Genomic DNA, 16,207 nt, shown 5'->3' with positions numbered 1-16,207 from the left:
TGCTGTAATTTAATTTTGCAAGTTGTATTTTCAAGTGTATTGAAAATTTTCAAGGTGTATTGTATTGTATTTTGACTACATCGTACCCCAAGTACAAGAGAATTGATTTCTATACACTCACAAAATTAAGGAGAAAAACCAAAAAAAAACCACTACCATAGATGGAACTTGTGTCACCTATCTATCGTTCAAGATGTGATTGAAGCATGTCCATTTGTAAAGAAAGGTCTCCATCTTTTCTCAGTCCTTAAGAGTAGGGTTGTTTCAACTCTAAGGCCCTGCATGCCTGCAATCAATTGTTTGTCAATCACCTGCTCTAATTTTCATGGGAATGAATGAAACAAGGAACATCATAACAAGGCACACAGTCCTGCATAAATTGAACCATCATGATATAAATGTAAATGTAAATTCATTATTTTTTCTTGGGAGGACTTTTGCCTGTGTCGTCTGTTACCCCCGTTGTGAATCACCCCCTAGTTATTCTCCTATAGTGATTATATATGCCTTTTGTCCTCAAAAAAAGCAAGAAATTACAAACAAGCCCCACAACAGAGAGACACCCCCACCACACAAACGTTGTCCGATAACATGCTGCCCCCATGCACACGATTGCACCATCGTTCTCTCTTCCATTAAGATCATAGATAAGGGCAGCAATTGAGCCATACACCAAAGATCCAATGGGTATGTTAGTGATAAGTATGTTGTGATTAACCCCGAAAGCATTAGGGCCGAAAAGCTCGGCAGTTACTGATACTGTGGCCGCAAATATGAAGCCTGAGCTTAGGGCAATGAGTGCAGTGCTTATGTACACCATACGTGCGGTGCTCCCTGAAGCTATTAGGATAAAGAAAGCAATGGGGGTTGGCACTAAGGCCATTGCAAGTGAGCCAGTCCGAGCAAATGACATCCACCTGCACAATCCACCAACACACCTAGAATCAATATATGTTTTTTAGGTTTTTATTGGGAAATTTTGATTATGAAGACCACTTTTTTGCGACTGGTTCTCTATGTTCACCCTTAGGTGGAAGGAATTCGTAATCTTGTTTCGAGTGCAACTAAAGAAAGCACGGTTACAAATAGCAGTCACTGAAAAAAGGGGAAGTCTACTACGGACCGACATGCACAGGAAAATCATTCGACTATTCGGCCATCACCATCCAACTAGGGGTTCGCTGGTTGCAAAGAGTGGAGTCAACCAAAATGTGACATGATCCCAATAATGGACCCCTCTCTGTATACCCCACCATCGATTATTTGGATGGTGATGACTCAACTAATGTTTTTCCATAGTATGTGGGACTATACTATGTTTTTCCCACGAGGAAAGAAATAAATTGGATGTCATGCATGCGGAGCTTTTACTATACTCCCTGTTTATATCTTGTATGGATATAAACAAGTCTTTCAGTCAGCTATGGCCAAATGGGGAGCTCCATTCCTCCCCTCGAAATCCATCAAAAATTTCGATCTGAATTTAGAAAAGACACACACCATTGGGTATATGTTTGAAAAGCTATTCATATCTATATGTAGTATATTCTCACTGAAAGACGAGCCTTTAGGAGGTCACAAAACAATTTTTAGCTGGAAAGTTTCATTTGGAAAAGCATGCCACACTCAACAGTCCATTCTTAACATGGTTGAGATGGACCACTGAATAAATTATGGGATGTATTGTTCCAGAAAGAGGTAATATCAGTCTCAACCATCCGCTATAGAATGTATGGCTGATACTGTGATGCCATTTTCCCCATAGACTTTGGCAAGGGCAAGGCAACCATAGTGTAGTTTCCCTTAAGAGGCTTACAAGTGACAGGGAAGGGGGAAGGTTTTAGAAGTGCATCCAGTTCTGAGAAAACAGTGAAACTAACTGAAGCTCCTCCTGTTCTTAGAAAACCTTGAAGTAATGCCAAAACTATCACTTCCTTGAAACAACCAAATCACACCAGCATTCTTGTGTACGATTTCGTACAGTTTCAATAAATTTGCAAATACCCCACAGTTATTGGAAGAACTTTAAAGAGATGCATCAGTATTCAAATATGAGAAAGCAATTGTTTTAAGAACATAAAACAACCACTGGGGCTTCCCCAATACAAAACTCAAAACTTCAAAAAGCCTTTAAAATGAAAAAAATGCTACTAAATGTTCACATTTTGAAAATTGGAAAATCAAAAATTGAAAATAGAAACCCCAATACACTTCAGTGTACCTGGAAAAGATAATGTCTTAAAATTGAACAAAGACAGTCCCATTAATAGACAACTAGCTCCATGTGTTTGGGAGGTAAAAATCAGAATTCCTTTTTTTCTTTCTTTTTTAAATTGTTATCTTATGATTCCTAGTAGGAAAACTCCTCTTAAAGGCTCACTAAATACTACTCATGACTATATTACACGTAATTAACATAAGCCACCATAAAACGTTTGGGTGAACAAGTCACCCTAAAACTAGCAAAACGAATAATTGGCCTCCCAAGCTTCTAAAACCGCTAAAATCTGACCCAGTTCTTGAAAAATGAAAGAAGTGCCCTTACAACTCCCCCACTCAGAAAATGATGAGACAAATAGCCATAACCCTACCAGCTTTAGAAAAATGATCAAAACACCTCAAACAGATTTTTGGATGTTCAACTCCCCCAAAAGGAAAAGAAACTTGAACACGAGCAAGGAGAAAAGATTCTGATCTTACCCTCTAGAGTAATCTGGCCATGCAGAAAGAAGTCTTCCAAAAAAGGAGAATGAGGAGTAGAGAGAGACGATGCTCGATGCCCCCGACGTGCCCCCCACCGACTGCAAAATCTGGCCCATATTGTTACTGTACACCAGCCCCACTGTGCCCCCACAAAAATACCCCATAAAATACAACCAAAAATCCACCCTCCGCACCAGCCTACTCACATTATGCTCGTCACCTAAGTAGGCAAGTTTGTCCACTCCAAGAATGTAACTCCATAATTGACCAAAGTACCCTCGAATCCTTGAAAACAAATAATTTCCATCTTGCTCCTCGAGTTCGAAGCCATCACCATGATCCCCTTTCTCTTTCTCATGCACCAAGAGCTCCTTGGTCAAATCCAGGTCGTCGTTGTCAATGAGATTGAATCCTGGCCCTTCAAGCCTGAAGCTGGAGTGGATAGTCCTCTTTGCCCAATCTCTGGCATATATAATGCCGGGTATACACAATGGAAGTATCATGAAGATGATGGCCCCTGCAAAGAGGCCCCTATAGATATCTAGAGAGGTAAATTTCAAAGAATCCATTGAGAGTAAGTATATGCCTATGACTATGGCTAAGATATTTAAAAAAAGAAAGACCACAGCATCGCGGTTTGCAGCTTCCTGGTCTAGGGGCCTAGGCTCGGGCTGTCGAAGAATAGGGGGGAGTGCAGCAATAGAGGCAAAGAGAGGAGCAATGGCATTGAGTAGGAGATAGACAGAGCCAGAGGAGGAGAGGGTAATTGAGCGGGCAGCAAGGTGGTAGATGGCGGCGCTCACACCATTGTAGCTTATGGTGAGGGCGAGGGCAATCGGGCGGTTCACTGGGAAGTTGCGAATGCATAGCACAAAGGACACAGTGTTGAACCAACATATGCTGTTTCCGGCTAAGAGGCATAGGAGGAACACCTACAGAGAGATGGGGCATCAGTGCTTAGGCTTAAGTCATAAAATTACCATCAATTTTCTGAAATTCGGTTTAGAATCTAGCTCAGTTTGGCATGAGAACAAGAGCATTTTAACAAACACTTTTAGTCCTCCCGTTCCTCGTTTAAAGATAAATTTAAATTGCTAAAATGCAAAAAATGAAATATAAAGATATGATAGCATTTATTTTTGTTACAAGGTGATCAATATTACTTCTAGTATTAGATATACTTTTTTAAAGATAAATATAATGAGTTTTTAAAAGCTAAATATGATTTCCACTGTAATGTTTTTTTAAGAGAGTAGTTTTTTAGGACAAAATTAGTCCATGTATAAGCTGAAATTTGAGAGATTTTGTCTCTAAAAATTTTGAGATAGTTTCTCACCCTAAAACTTAAAAATTGAAATAGTTTCTCCCTCTAAAAATTTTAATATAGTTTTCTCTCTAAAATTCAAAATTTAAGATGGCATATCTCTCTAAATATTTTTAGGTAGTTTAAAATTTTGAGATAGTATATCTTTCTTTAAAATTTTGAAATCTGAGATAGCTTCTCTCTTGAAAAAAAATTGAGATAGTTTCTCTCTCTAAAATTTTTAAGATAGATTCTCTCTTTAAAATTTGAAATTTGATATAGTCTCTCTCTAAAAATTTTGAGATGATTTATCTGTCTAAGACTAAAAATTATGAGATGGTTTCGCTCTCTAAAAATTTTAAGGTAGTTTCTTTTCCTAAATATTTAAAATTTGAGATAGCTTCTCTCTCTAAAAATTTTGAAATGGTTTCTTTCATAGTTTCTCTCATTAAAAAAATGTGAGATGGTTTCTCTTACAAAAAATTTTAAGATAATTTCTCTCTCTAAAAAATTTGAGCTGGTTTCTTTATCTAGAACTAAAATTTTGAAATAATTTCTCTCTCTAAAAAATTTGAGATAGTTTCTCTTTCTAAAATTTTAGAACTTAAGATTGCTTCTCCTTTAAAAGCTTTGAGATAATCTCACTCTAATATTTTAAGTTACTTTCTCTCCATAAAATTTTTTATATAATTATTCTCTAAAGCTTAAAATTTGTGTTTTTAGAATTTTTGAGATAGTTTCTCTCTCTATAACTAAAATTTAAGATAGTTCCTCTCCTTAAAAGTTTGGAGATAGCTTCTCTCTCTCTCTCCCTCTCGCTCTCTCTCGAGAAAATTGAAATTTGGTATAGCTTCTCTCTAAAAACTTTGACATAGTTTCTCCTTCTAAAAATCTTAAAATAATTTATCTTGAGATAGTTTTTTTCTCTAAAACTTGAAATTTGATATAGTTTCTCCCTCAAAAAATTTTGAGAGCTGGTTGAAGGTTTTAGAGATTGAGAGAGATTGTCTTGGGTGGGAGAGATAGGAGTAACCTCTATTTTCATAGAACCAAAGGACCATTAATTGTTCTCAAAGTAAAAAAAAACCAGTGTTTGAGAGACTTGTGTCACCTCATGCCCAATGATGAACAGCTATTTCACCATTGCAATTTTCAACTATATATTTTACTGAAATATATAAAGGAAAAGGTTTATGTACTTCTCCTATACAAGATTTATGCTTCCCCTACTATCCAACTGTCCAATTTTGATCAAGAGAGCCACTCACCGTTTGATCTTAAATCCAATGTCTCAAAGTATTTTTTTTTATACAAATTGTATGAATATGAAATTGATCAAGAGAGTCACTCACTGTTTGATCTTAAATCTGATGTCTCAAAGTATTTTATTTTCAGTTTTTTTACAGAAATTCTATGAATATGAAATTTGGTACGTATCATCTTTTCATTGGAGCGCACTTATAAAAAATATTAAAAATAAATTTTTAATAAAATATAATGATCAAAATACTTTTCGAACTTTCAAAAGTATTTTGGTTATATTTTTCATTTTTTCGATAGTGCAAATTTAATAAAAGATTGGACGTACAAAATTTAGCGAAAAAAAATGAAAAATAAAATAATGTAGAGATGTAACATTGTGATTGAGGCAATCTCAGCCCTCCATACAAAAAAGAGGGGCTTGGAGCTAAAATAGCGTCGAAACGTGAATATATTCTCAATCAAAACCCCTGACTTGAGCTTGGAGTATCATATTTGACGGTCGATTCTTCTCTTTTCTGTAGTACCATTCTCCTATGTTCTAATTGAGATTTCTCAAAATACCAGTTCTGAAAATACTGGATCACAAAATTTCAAATCGACAACCTCCGCTTTTGCTTTGTTGCCCAAGGGAGCAAGTGCACAGCGTGCTCCCGCGGGAGGACTCTATACGCGCCTAGAAGAGTTGCGAGAACACGCAAACCAGCGAACGTAGCGCACGTGTCTCGACGAATTTATTTTTTGTTGATCGTAGCCCTTTATACCCCTTCCCGAAACTTTCCATGCTTCCCATTCGGTTCACGTAAATCCCTTTTGTACCCTTTTAAATTTAAAATTTTGGGATGTTACCTTTTATTGTTTTTGTTTTTATAAAATTTAATTTTTTTTATGTTAAAAAATTTTTCTTACTTTTTTTCTTTCCATGCTTAAAACGAATTTTACTTCTGTAGATCTCACTTTATAAATTTAGACATGAAAAAAAAAAAAAAAAATTTAACGCAATGACCTATTTTATAATTATTAAAATATCGTTTGAACTTGAAAAATGATTAATCAAAATATTTATTACTATGTTAATGGTTATTATTATTTATTTATTAAAAAAATTTATCAAAAAACTTATAAGAGATGAAATATTTAACAATTAATATATTATTGTTGTTGTTATTATTGTTATTATTATAATTATTAATTAATTATAATAACTATAAATTATTATTATAAATAAAATTTATATATCAAGTTAGAAAAAAAATATGGATGACTAATGCATGGGTTTGGCCATTCGGCATATTGTAAAACAAAGAGATCAAATTTGTAAAAAAACAAATAAAATTACAATTAAAAGGCTAATGACCCCGAAGTTTAAAACTTGATCAAGAAATTTTGGTGAACCCCAAAGCTAATAGGAATGAAAATTCCAGGGGGGAGGTAAGAGGTTTTGACTGGATAAACTTGACACCTTGTCGTGGTGGATCGTAGCTGCCAGATTTAAAAATAGAATTCACAAGTTCGGTTTTTGGAGAGAAATTTATTGGAAAAGAAAAAAAACAGCCACGAAATCAGAAGCTAGAAACCTTGCTGGATTCTAGAGAGAGAAAGTAACAACTTACAACAAAATATGCCAAACGTACTAAAAGCCTTGGCCTAAGTCCTATTAGGGCTTAGGGTCGGGCCGGGCTGAAATAAATAAATTAGAGAAAATAAAGAAGCCCGGATCTGACTGGGGCCAGGTACGGCCATGGTTTTTTAGGGCAAGATTGGCTGGTGGATTGCTCCGCTCTGACTGAAACAGTGTAACGACCATTGCTGTTTAAACTTTTAATGGTAAGTGGAGAGGATGAACAATCCAAAGGAAAATACAAAACAGGGCATGGAAAACATCAATGTTTAAAAAAACGCCGAGTCGAACCGGACTCGCCCGGTTCGACTCGGGAATCGCTATGGACGGATCGAATCGGCGAAAAGAACGGGAATCGTCCGGTTTTAGAGAGAACCGGACAATTCTGTACAGTGACTCGCCGATTCACTGTACGGAATCGGCGAGCCCGAACAAAAAATCGGTGAGTCCCGTACGGATTTATTTTATTTTTTTTTTTTTTTTTTTTTTTTTTTTTTTCTGTTTGTTTGTAATTTGTAATCCATGATAGATTTTTTTGTATAACTTGATCGATTTTTTTGTAATCCATGATCGAATTTTTTTTTTTTTTTTGTAATCCATGATAGAATTTTTTGTTTTTTTTGTAACCCATGATAGAATTTTTTGTAATCCATGATCGAATTTTTTGTAATCCATGATCGAAATGTTTGTTTTTTTTTCTTGTAATCCATGATCGAATTTTTTGTTTTTTTTTTTTTTTTTGTAACCCATGATAGAATTTTTTGTAATCCATGATCGAATGTTTTGTAATACATGATCGAAATGTTTGTTTTTTTTTTGTAATCCATGATCGAAATGTTTGTTTTTTTTTTCGTAATCCTTGATCGAATTTTTTGTTTTTTGCTTTTTTTGTAACCCATGATAGAGTTTTTTTTAATCCATGATTGAATTTTTTGTAACCCATGATCGAATTGTTTTTTTCTTTTTTTGTAATCCACGATTGAATTTTTTGTTTTTTTTTGTTTTTTTTTTTTATAATCCATGATCGAATTTTTTTTTGTAATCCATGATAGAATTTTTTGAAAATTTGTGATTTTTTTTTTTTAATCCATGATTGAATTTTTTTTTGTAATCCATGATAGAATTTTTTGAAAATTTGTGATTTTTTTTTTTAATCCATGATCGATTTTTTTGAAAATTTTTTTTTTTTTTTTAATCCATATTATTCAAAGAGAAAATGAAAGAGATAATGATTCTGAAGCCACCCTATCCCAGCCATATTATTCACATATCGAGTCCCAATAGCAACAGTGTAGGGATGACCACGACAGTGCAAGTGAGCATGAAGGATGGACAATCTTCGGGGATTTTAGATTGGGAACACAACAAAACACTAACACTCAGGGATTTGGGAATAGTCAGACGCCTGCTAATATCGATGATTCGTTTTTAGATCGAATCAATGAATTGTTAAACGAATTCAATCAATGGCACCAGCGTGACCAAGAAGAATAATAACGTCGTCTATCATTTTATTTTTAGATCATATGTTACTAATTTTATGCTTTATAGTAGTCCATGTATGTTGATATACTTATTCCATGATAATTATATGTTTATCCTTTGTGTGATGTAAATTAAATGCTGAATGGCGGTTCATGCAGGGAAAGAACATATCAATATTCGTATATTCATTCAAAAACATGAAAATTCTTAATGGAGTACCCTCATTTTTTATTGAATTCCTAAAAAACAATATTTATAATGAATTTTAATAATTTTTTCGGATTTTTTTTAAGCTTTAATATGACCGATTCATCCGATCCGGATCGCCGATTCATCGATCCGAATCGATTTTTTGGAAACCCTATCCAGATCACCGATCCGTTTTTTGAAACCATTGGAAGACATGCATCAACATAACTCCGAAAAGAACAATGAGAGGTACTGTAAGCTTGACATTGGAATTAGCATTCTGATCCCAATTAATTGGGAAAAGATTATGATAATGAGGATGATGATACAGTCCGACCTCAATTAATTGAAAAAATATTATAATAATAAAAACAATGATACGGTATAAAGCATAAGCATTATGAGTCCTTGATTAATTGAACAAAGCATAAGTCTTATGAGTCCCCAATTAATTCGAAAAAAGCTACGATAATGTCGACGATGATACTGAAATGATCACGACCATTACGAGTAAAGAGGCCATAAACTAAAGTTCGGAAATTAATTCAACGAACCAAATTAAAAGCCGATGGTGACGTGAGAGAATTGCTTAGTTCTCAAGCATATGTGGAACTGGAATCTTAGAACCAGAGTGAGAGGAAGGAGGAGAGAGAAACAGGAAAATAAAATTTACCAAATTATAATCAGAGAAGCTCATAATTGATGATTCGATTAAACCCAGACAAGAGATTAACAGCGAACCATAAACTGTATTCGATGATTTTTTCTTTTCTTTTTTTACTCTCTGGATTGATTTGACAGTTGAAGGAATTGGGGTTTTTTATCCTTCATAGGAAACTAGAGAGAGATTAAAATTTACCATCAGACCTAGAAATGTACTGTAATAAGATACAGAAAGCAGAATTAGAGAAAGAGATTAAGACCTAGAAATGCTTTGTAAGCTAGAGAGAAAAAGAGAGATTGCATACCACGAAATATGGAAGAGAGATAAAGCTTCGAATGACGAGCCACTGTGCCCCATAGCCAGCAAGCCCCATGATGGCAGCGATGAGAAGAACAGTGGGCACAGGCAAATGCAGAAGAGCAAAACCAGAGGACCACGCAAGAGCCTTTCCAAGATCAGAGGCCACTGCTAAGTAATTCAACTGAACCTGAGAGATCCCCAGCACCGATTTCAAAGAAGAAGAGTAAGCAGAGAAGTCGAAGTTGGTTCCAGTAAATGCCTGAATCCAAATGGTTGCCACCAAAATGGTCCATTTTCGAGATTGGCCAGCCATGGTGAAGGGTTCGCCGGAAAACAAAGAAACACGGGGAGTTTCTGGTTTTTCCGGAGTCGTTAAGTTTGCCGTCCAACGCTACCAGACCGGACTTTCCATTTATACGCCGGAAAATTCCCCCTCCCCGCTGGGTTCTCTTAGGCTTCACTTTCCAATGAATCTGACTAGAAATTTTTTGTCTCTGAAATTGGGTCCCTCGATTTGCTAAAGCTTTTGGGTTTCTCTCTCTTCTTCGAAATCCAATCCCTCTCTCTGCTCCATGTTTCGTCTCTTTCTCCCGCTCTCTCTCTCAGTTGCCGGGAACTTTCAGGCCCCAGAAAATCTTGGTTTCTCTCTTTAGGGTTTGGGGAGAAAAAGCTTTGGCTTCCAGCAGATTTGGTATTTTCCGGCGAAATTTCGGTGAGCTGCTGTGATGCAGTCGCCGGAAAATTTTGAGGTATTGGAGTTGGGGGTGCGTACTTGCAGGATTCTTATCCCCACGGTTTTGAACGTGAAGTACCCTATTCACTGCACTCTAAAGTATCGCCGAAATTGTTATTTTGAATAGTTTTGCCGAAATTGTTATTTTGAATAGTTTATCCGAAATTTCGGGTTTCGCGAAAATAATTGGGTCGTCCTAGCTTTGTGGAGCTGTTCTTTTCGGCGCCGAAAAATTTCCGTTTAAGAATTAAAGTGTCCTCATTTCGAAATGAAAAAAAGTTTATATAAGGTTGTTGACACCTCATGAATTCACACCTCGTAAGGCGTACCTCATGAGTTCACACCGCGTAAAGTCACCAGAAGAAGTTGTCATTCATGCTAAAAAACCATCAAATGGATCATCTCGACTTTGAGATGCATTCACGTAAAAAAAAAAAAGGACTTTAAGTTTTAGAAATGGTGTATATTGCAATGCATTTTATTTATCCAGTCGGTTTTTAAGATTTATGAGTGTTTATAAATTTATTTGATCTACACTACTTTTAAAGCTTTAAATTTTGAGTGTGGTTTTTATAAATTGTAACTTTAAACAATCCAATTAAGCCGTACCTCTAAATTTTATCATAATATGTAATTTTGGAGTAAAAAATTGTTAGGATTATCTGAAAATCTAATTTTATCTCTAATAATAAAATTTTAAGCTCTAAAAATGGTTAAAATCAAGTAGATCTATAACCATGTGAAAATCTTGAAAATGGACGGTCTAGATAATTTATTGTAAAATATACTATTTATGAGACTCAAAATCTTTTTCTTTTTTTTCATATTCATACATCTTGATGTCGAGATGATCAATTAGAAGGTTTGTCAATATTAAAACAACCTTTTTCGATAGATTTTTTATGTGCATCTTTAATTCTACATTTTAAAGTTACAACCTTATATAAACTTTTTTCCTTAAATTTTATACTTAGAGATGAAAACAAACTTTTAGGTCATCATGAAGATTTTCGAAACTGAAATGACATCTTCCTACAATATTTAAAGGTGCGCCTTATTTTGATTATTTAAAACCGCACCTTTTGGAAATTCGCCTTTACTGGGTGTCGTTTTATTAGGCCCACAGTTAAATGAAATTTGGTAAAGTCGCTTAGAAAATTACACATTATCCCGAAAAACGCATGGCTTGAAACCCTTAAAAATAATCTGGAAATTTATTTCCACATTTGCAAGATTTAGTGATTTTGGAGTTTGAAATTTATTATTTTATTCTTTTCAGTATCCTGAAAAAATAATGCAAACGTTATGGATGATGGCTTGAGATAGACGGTCCAAAAAATATATTACAAGATGTATTAACTTTTTTTAGGATTTGAAAAATCATTTTTTCATATACATGTTTACTGAAGTAGAGATAATTGACTTGCAAGTTATAAACCCACTGAACTTTATTTTCTAATAAGATTTAAGTTGTAATTTTTTAAAGTTACAATCTTACTATATACTTAACTATTGGTCTAGATTTCCATTCCCAATAACACATTTGAAAAAAACTAACTATTTCTAAAAACAAATAGGGGCCAGTTATCCCACTGATCCACCTAAAAAAAAACGTACATACTCTCCATTCTTACCTTGCCCCAAACGTACATACTCTCCATTCTTACCTTGCCCCAAAATATGTAGCTAGATGGATTTTTTAGCTGCAGTTTTATGCAACATATTTGATTAGCAAAAAGTTAACTTGAATAAACTCATTATGAATTTTTTAAGCCCTAGATCCAACATCCATTAAATAAATGACATGAAAATGATGAAGTATCTTTGCTTGAATGCAGTGTCGTTTAAATAGGTATTTCATCACCAGGACGAGTTCGACATATGTTTCATTAATGTGTCACTACCGATTGACAGCATACAAATGTTTTTTCATGTCTTGAATAAATCAACTTGCACAAATCCGTTAATAAAAAAATCATGCGAGCAGGCAATCTTGAATTATTTGGATGAATGTCCAAATTGTTGGTACTTGTGGATGGTCATGGCCTTCACATGTGCTATATTTCTGTCTCTTTATTTTAATAATATATTTTTATATTTATCACTAAAAAGACATTTTAGAGAGAAGATGTTTTGTATCCAAGTCAAACGTTGGAGAACGGCTTCATACCCTCCCTCTATAACTAGGGTTTCATTGTTATGGAGAGGCATATAGAGAAAGCTTGAGTTTTCAGTTGTTTTTGGTAAAACCCTGATCTCTGTGATTCACAGTCTTACGACATTGCTTTCGATTTTTGGGATTTTTGCGGTTCATCTCTTCCCCTAAAAAATTCAATACAAATGACTTTGTCCTTATCAAACATTCGTCCGGAACTTCGGAATTCGGTCGAGTGAGTGATGTTCTCTGGATGCCTGAGTAAGAATCATCCATTTCTTTGTTCAGCATCCATATCAATGTTAGAAAGTGCGACTTGGACTGAGTAATTGGTCTTGGCTTGAGTTAATTACTCGGATTGAGTCCGAGTAACTCAGGCCGATTAGTGTTGAGTATTGTAGCAAAAAAAAAAAATCAACATATTATAAAAACATAAAAAAAAAAAAAGTTCAAAAAAAGAGGAAATGTAAGATCAAGCGAAACAGTTCAAAATGATGTTAAAAAAAGTAGTAAAAACATAGATTTTAAAAGACCTACTTGTGATTGGGTTGTTATCAAAATAATTCAAAAAAAAAAAGGGGGAAATGTAAAAATTAAGTATTTATGACTAAAATGAAAGTTGGACTAATGAAATCTAGCCAGTGTATATATTATTTTTTCCTTTTTTTTTGTATTTTTCTTTTTATTTTCCAACTTTGATTACTCACAAGTAGTCCATTACAATATATTGACTTGAAAATAGAAAAAAAAAACAAATCTAGGATCTAAAACTTGATGCTACTAAAAACTTTCTTTTAATAATAAAAAAAAACCACAACAATATGCTTAGGAATAATAAAAGACGTAAGAAGTAAATATAACAAGAAACAAGAAAGTGAGTGTCGAAGATTACATCAACCAGCCTTATTATACCCCACACCGACTCACCACCTTTTAATGACACAGGATCAATGATCAATCTTCAATCTCAAATATGAGAAAGCAATTAGATCAAATCCTCTAATGGAACAAGAATTCCCTTAAAAACTTAGACCTCAAACTAAGGCTTTAACCCATTGATAACCTAGTTGAGAGAGATAATATCTCATTACTAAAACTCTTAACCTTTTAGGCCACATGAAAGAGGGGAGATGAGAGATAAACAAAATAGGTGGGGGGCATGCCCCTTATGGATCATGAAAGAGACTCAAGAGATGGGGGCATTATTCATGAAACTAGAGAGAGAGAGAGAGAGAGAGAGAGAGAGAGAGAAACTCTTGCTAGGGGTATGCCCCTTTTTTTTTCTATACGAGCGAGAGAGAAGAGATGTGATGTAAGTGTAGAGATATAGGAGAGGGCACCTCTTTTTTATAGTGCTTCAAGGGGTTCAGAGTTTTTTAGGGTTTTCCATGACTTGCCTCCCCTTGTGAGATAGAATATATACCATTGATCTCGGGTGACTTGTGGGGTGAAAGATATGAGTCATCTATTTTATAGATAGACCATCAATATCACATATAAAGTGCTAGAACCTTTTATCCCCCATTTCTTAAATCATTTTCCTATCAATTAATTTAAATAAAAAATATCTACAATAATATTATGCTTTCTTATTTTTATGCACCAACATTATGTCACTTTTCTTATTCAATTTCAAAGTTTCTTTCAAGCATAGTTTCTAAAACACAAGTTTTCTCACCCTCAAGCCATGAGCTTGATATACCAAATGAAAGGTTCCATAAGGTGGGGCGTGCCACCCTAGGTTGAGCCCCACCAAATAGCCATGTTGGGCCTATATACATATTTGGGCCTCCTATGTAATATTAAATTATTTTAAAGTTATAATTTTTAGAAATTCATAAATCATATTTGAATAATTAAATCAAAGAAAAATTACTAAAAAAAGCCCCAAAATGAGCTTTTTAGACCTTCTACCCCACCCTAATCTTTCTTTACTCTTTGTTTAAAAAAACCAACTTTCCTTACTAAAACCCCCCAACAGAAAAAGGTTTATTTTTTTTAACCAAAAATACCCCTTTCCGTACCTTGAACGTCCGATCAAATCTTGCAGACAGATCCCAATTTCCATTAACACCGGACCGTGGCTATTATTTGCCGAAGTGCTTATGAGAAAACAATATGCCGGATCGAATAACTAAAACGCCGGACTGAAGTGCCTGTATATCTAGGAAACATATCGCCGGAGTGCTTCTTAGTTTTGCCGATGCACGTTTTTTAGATTCCGGACAGGCTATTAACAGTGAATCAATCTCTGAAGTAAATTCAAGAAAAGTCGGAGTGCCTTTTAGTTTTTTCGGAGTGCTTTTTACAGATGCCAGACTGCTTTTTTATAGTGAAGTAATCTCCGGAGTGCTTTCAGCAAATGCCGGAGTGCTTTCTAATGTTGTCGGAGCGCATTTTACATATGCCGGAGTGCTTATTTAACAGTGAACATTCTCCGGAGTGCATTTAGAAAATGCCGGAGTGCTTCTTAGTTTTACCGGTGCGTGTTTTTTATATTCCGGACTGTCTATTAACAGTGAATCAATCTCCGGAGAGGATTCAAGAAACGCCGGAGTGATTTTTAATTTTGCCAGAGTGCTTTTTACAGGTGCCGAAGTGATTTTTTATGGTGAACTAATCTCCTGAGTGCTTTCAGAAAATGCCGGAGTGAGTTTTAGTTTTGCCAGAGCGTGTTTCATAAATGCCGAATTGTGATCTCCGAAGTGCGTTCAAAAAATGCCGAATCCCCCAAAAATGCTCCAAGTTCTTAGTTTGTTCCTTCATTCTTTGTTTGCTATAAATACTGGTTTTCTTTCACCAAACAACCTTCTTTCTCTATCTAGAAAACACATGTGCTGTGTAAAATCTCTCTCTCTCTCTCTCTCTCTCTCTCTCTCTCTCTCTAGAATACCTCTATTGTGTGAAATCTCTATCTTTCTCTCTCTATAGAGTACGTCTATTGTGCGAAATCTCCCTCTCTCTCTTTCTCTCTCTAGAATACCTATACAAAATCTCCCTCTATCTCTTTCAAACACACAGACACACTCTCTCTCCTCTCTTCTCTCTCTAGAATACTTCTATAGTGGGTTGGAATTTCCTCTATATGTTATTTATTCTCTCTACAGAGAGATTCTATTAGTATGAGGAAGCCAATGGAGAGAGAAAGAAATTCGTGGAGAGGGAAAACCGTGAGGAAGCTAATGGAGAGGGAAATCTGGTGGAAATAAGAGATGAGGAAGAAACCCGGGGGAAATAGAGAAAACCATGGGGAAGAGGTCGTGGTAGTGGAGGAGAAAGTAGAGAAACCGTGGGGAAGATGCCATGGTGGTGAAGGAGAAAGTTGTGAGCATGTGGAAGAGGCCGATAGCCCTGAGGAAGAGGCCATAAGCCTTAAGGAAGAAGCCGTCAGCTTGCGGAAGATAGAGGAATGGGTAAAAACCAGTGTTGGTGAGGAAAACATAATAAATGGGTTAACGGGAGGGGTAACGGATAAAGGTCAAAACAGGGGTAAAATTGTTTTTAACTCATCTTTTTTTGAGGTGGGGGGTTTTAGTAAGAAAAATTGATTTTTAAAAAGGAAGAGTAAAGAAATGTTAAGGTGGGGGTAGAAGGTCTAAAAAGCTCATTTTAAGGGGGTATTAGCAATTTTCCCTTAAATCAATATAGAATCAATATATTTGTTTTTGTAAATCCAAATTTTATAAATAAAATACCCAAAGATTCAAAAATACTCAAATAACAATTCTAAAAATCACATAACATTAAAACAAACATAATTAAATACTTTAATGAAAAAATGGTCTATGTAGTCT

General features: G+C 35.0%; 1 protein-coding gene across 1 annotated transcript; it reads right to left on the bottom strand.

Annotated features, from left to right (window-relative positions):
- Positions 1–371: 371 nt before the first annotated feature.
- Positions 372–10,324, bottom strand: LOC18444004 (Major facilitator superfamily protein). Its single transcript, XM_011628690.3, has 3 exons — positions 9,530–10,324; positions 2,701–3,635; positions 372–917 (listed from the first exon to the last, which is right to left on the bottom strand). Exons 1-3 carry the CDS (start codon positions 9,836–9,838, stop codon positions 470–472), a joined length of 1,692 nt encoding a protein of 563 aa, XP_011626992.2. The 5' UTR covers positions 9,839–10,324; the 3' UTR covers positions 372–469.
- Positions 10,325–16,207: the final 5,883 nt, after the last annotated feature.

Source organism: Amborella trichopoda, chromosome 3, assembly GCF_054954075.1.
Source record: "Amborella trichopoda isolate Santa Cruz 75 chromosome 3, AtrichopodaSantaCruz75HAP2 v2.0, whole genome shotgun sequence".
Taxonomy (NCBI): domain Eukaryota; kingdom Viridiplantae; phylum Streptophyta; class Magnoliopsida; order Amborellales; family Amborellaceae; genus Amborella; species Amborella trichopoda.
This window is presented reverse-complemented; position numbering and strand designations above follow the sequence as displayed.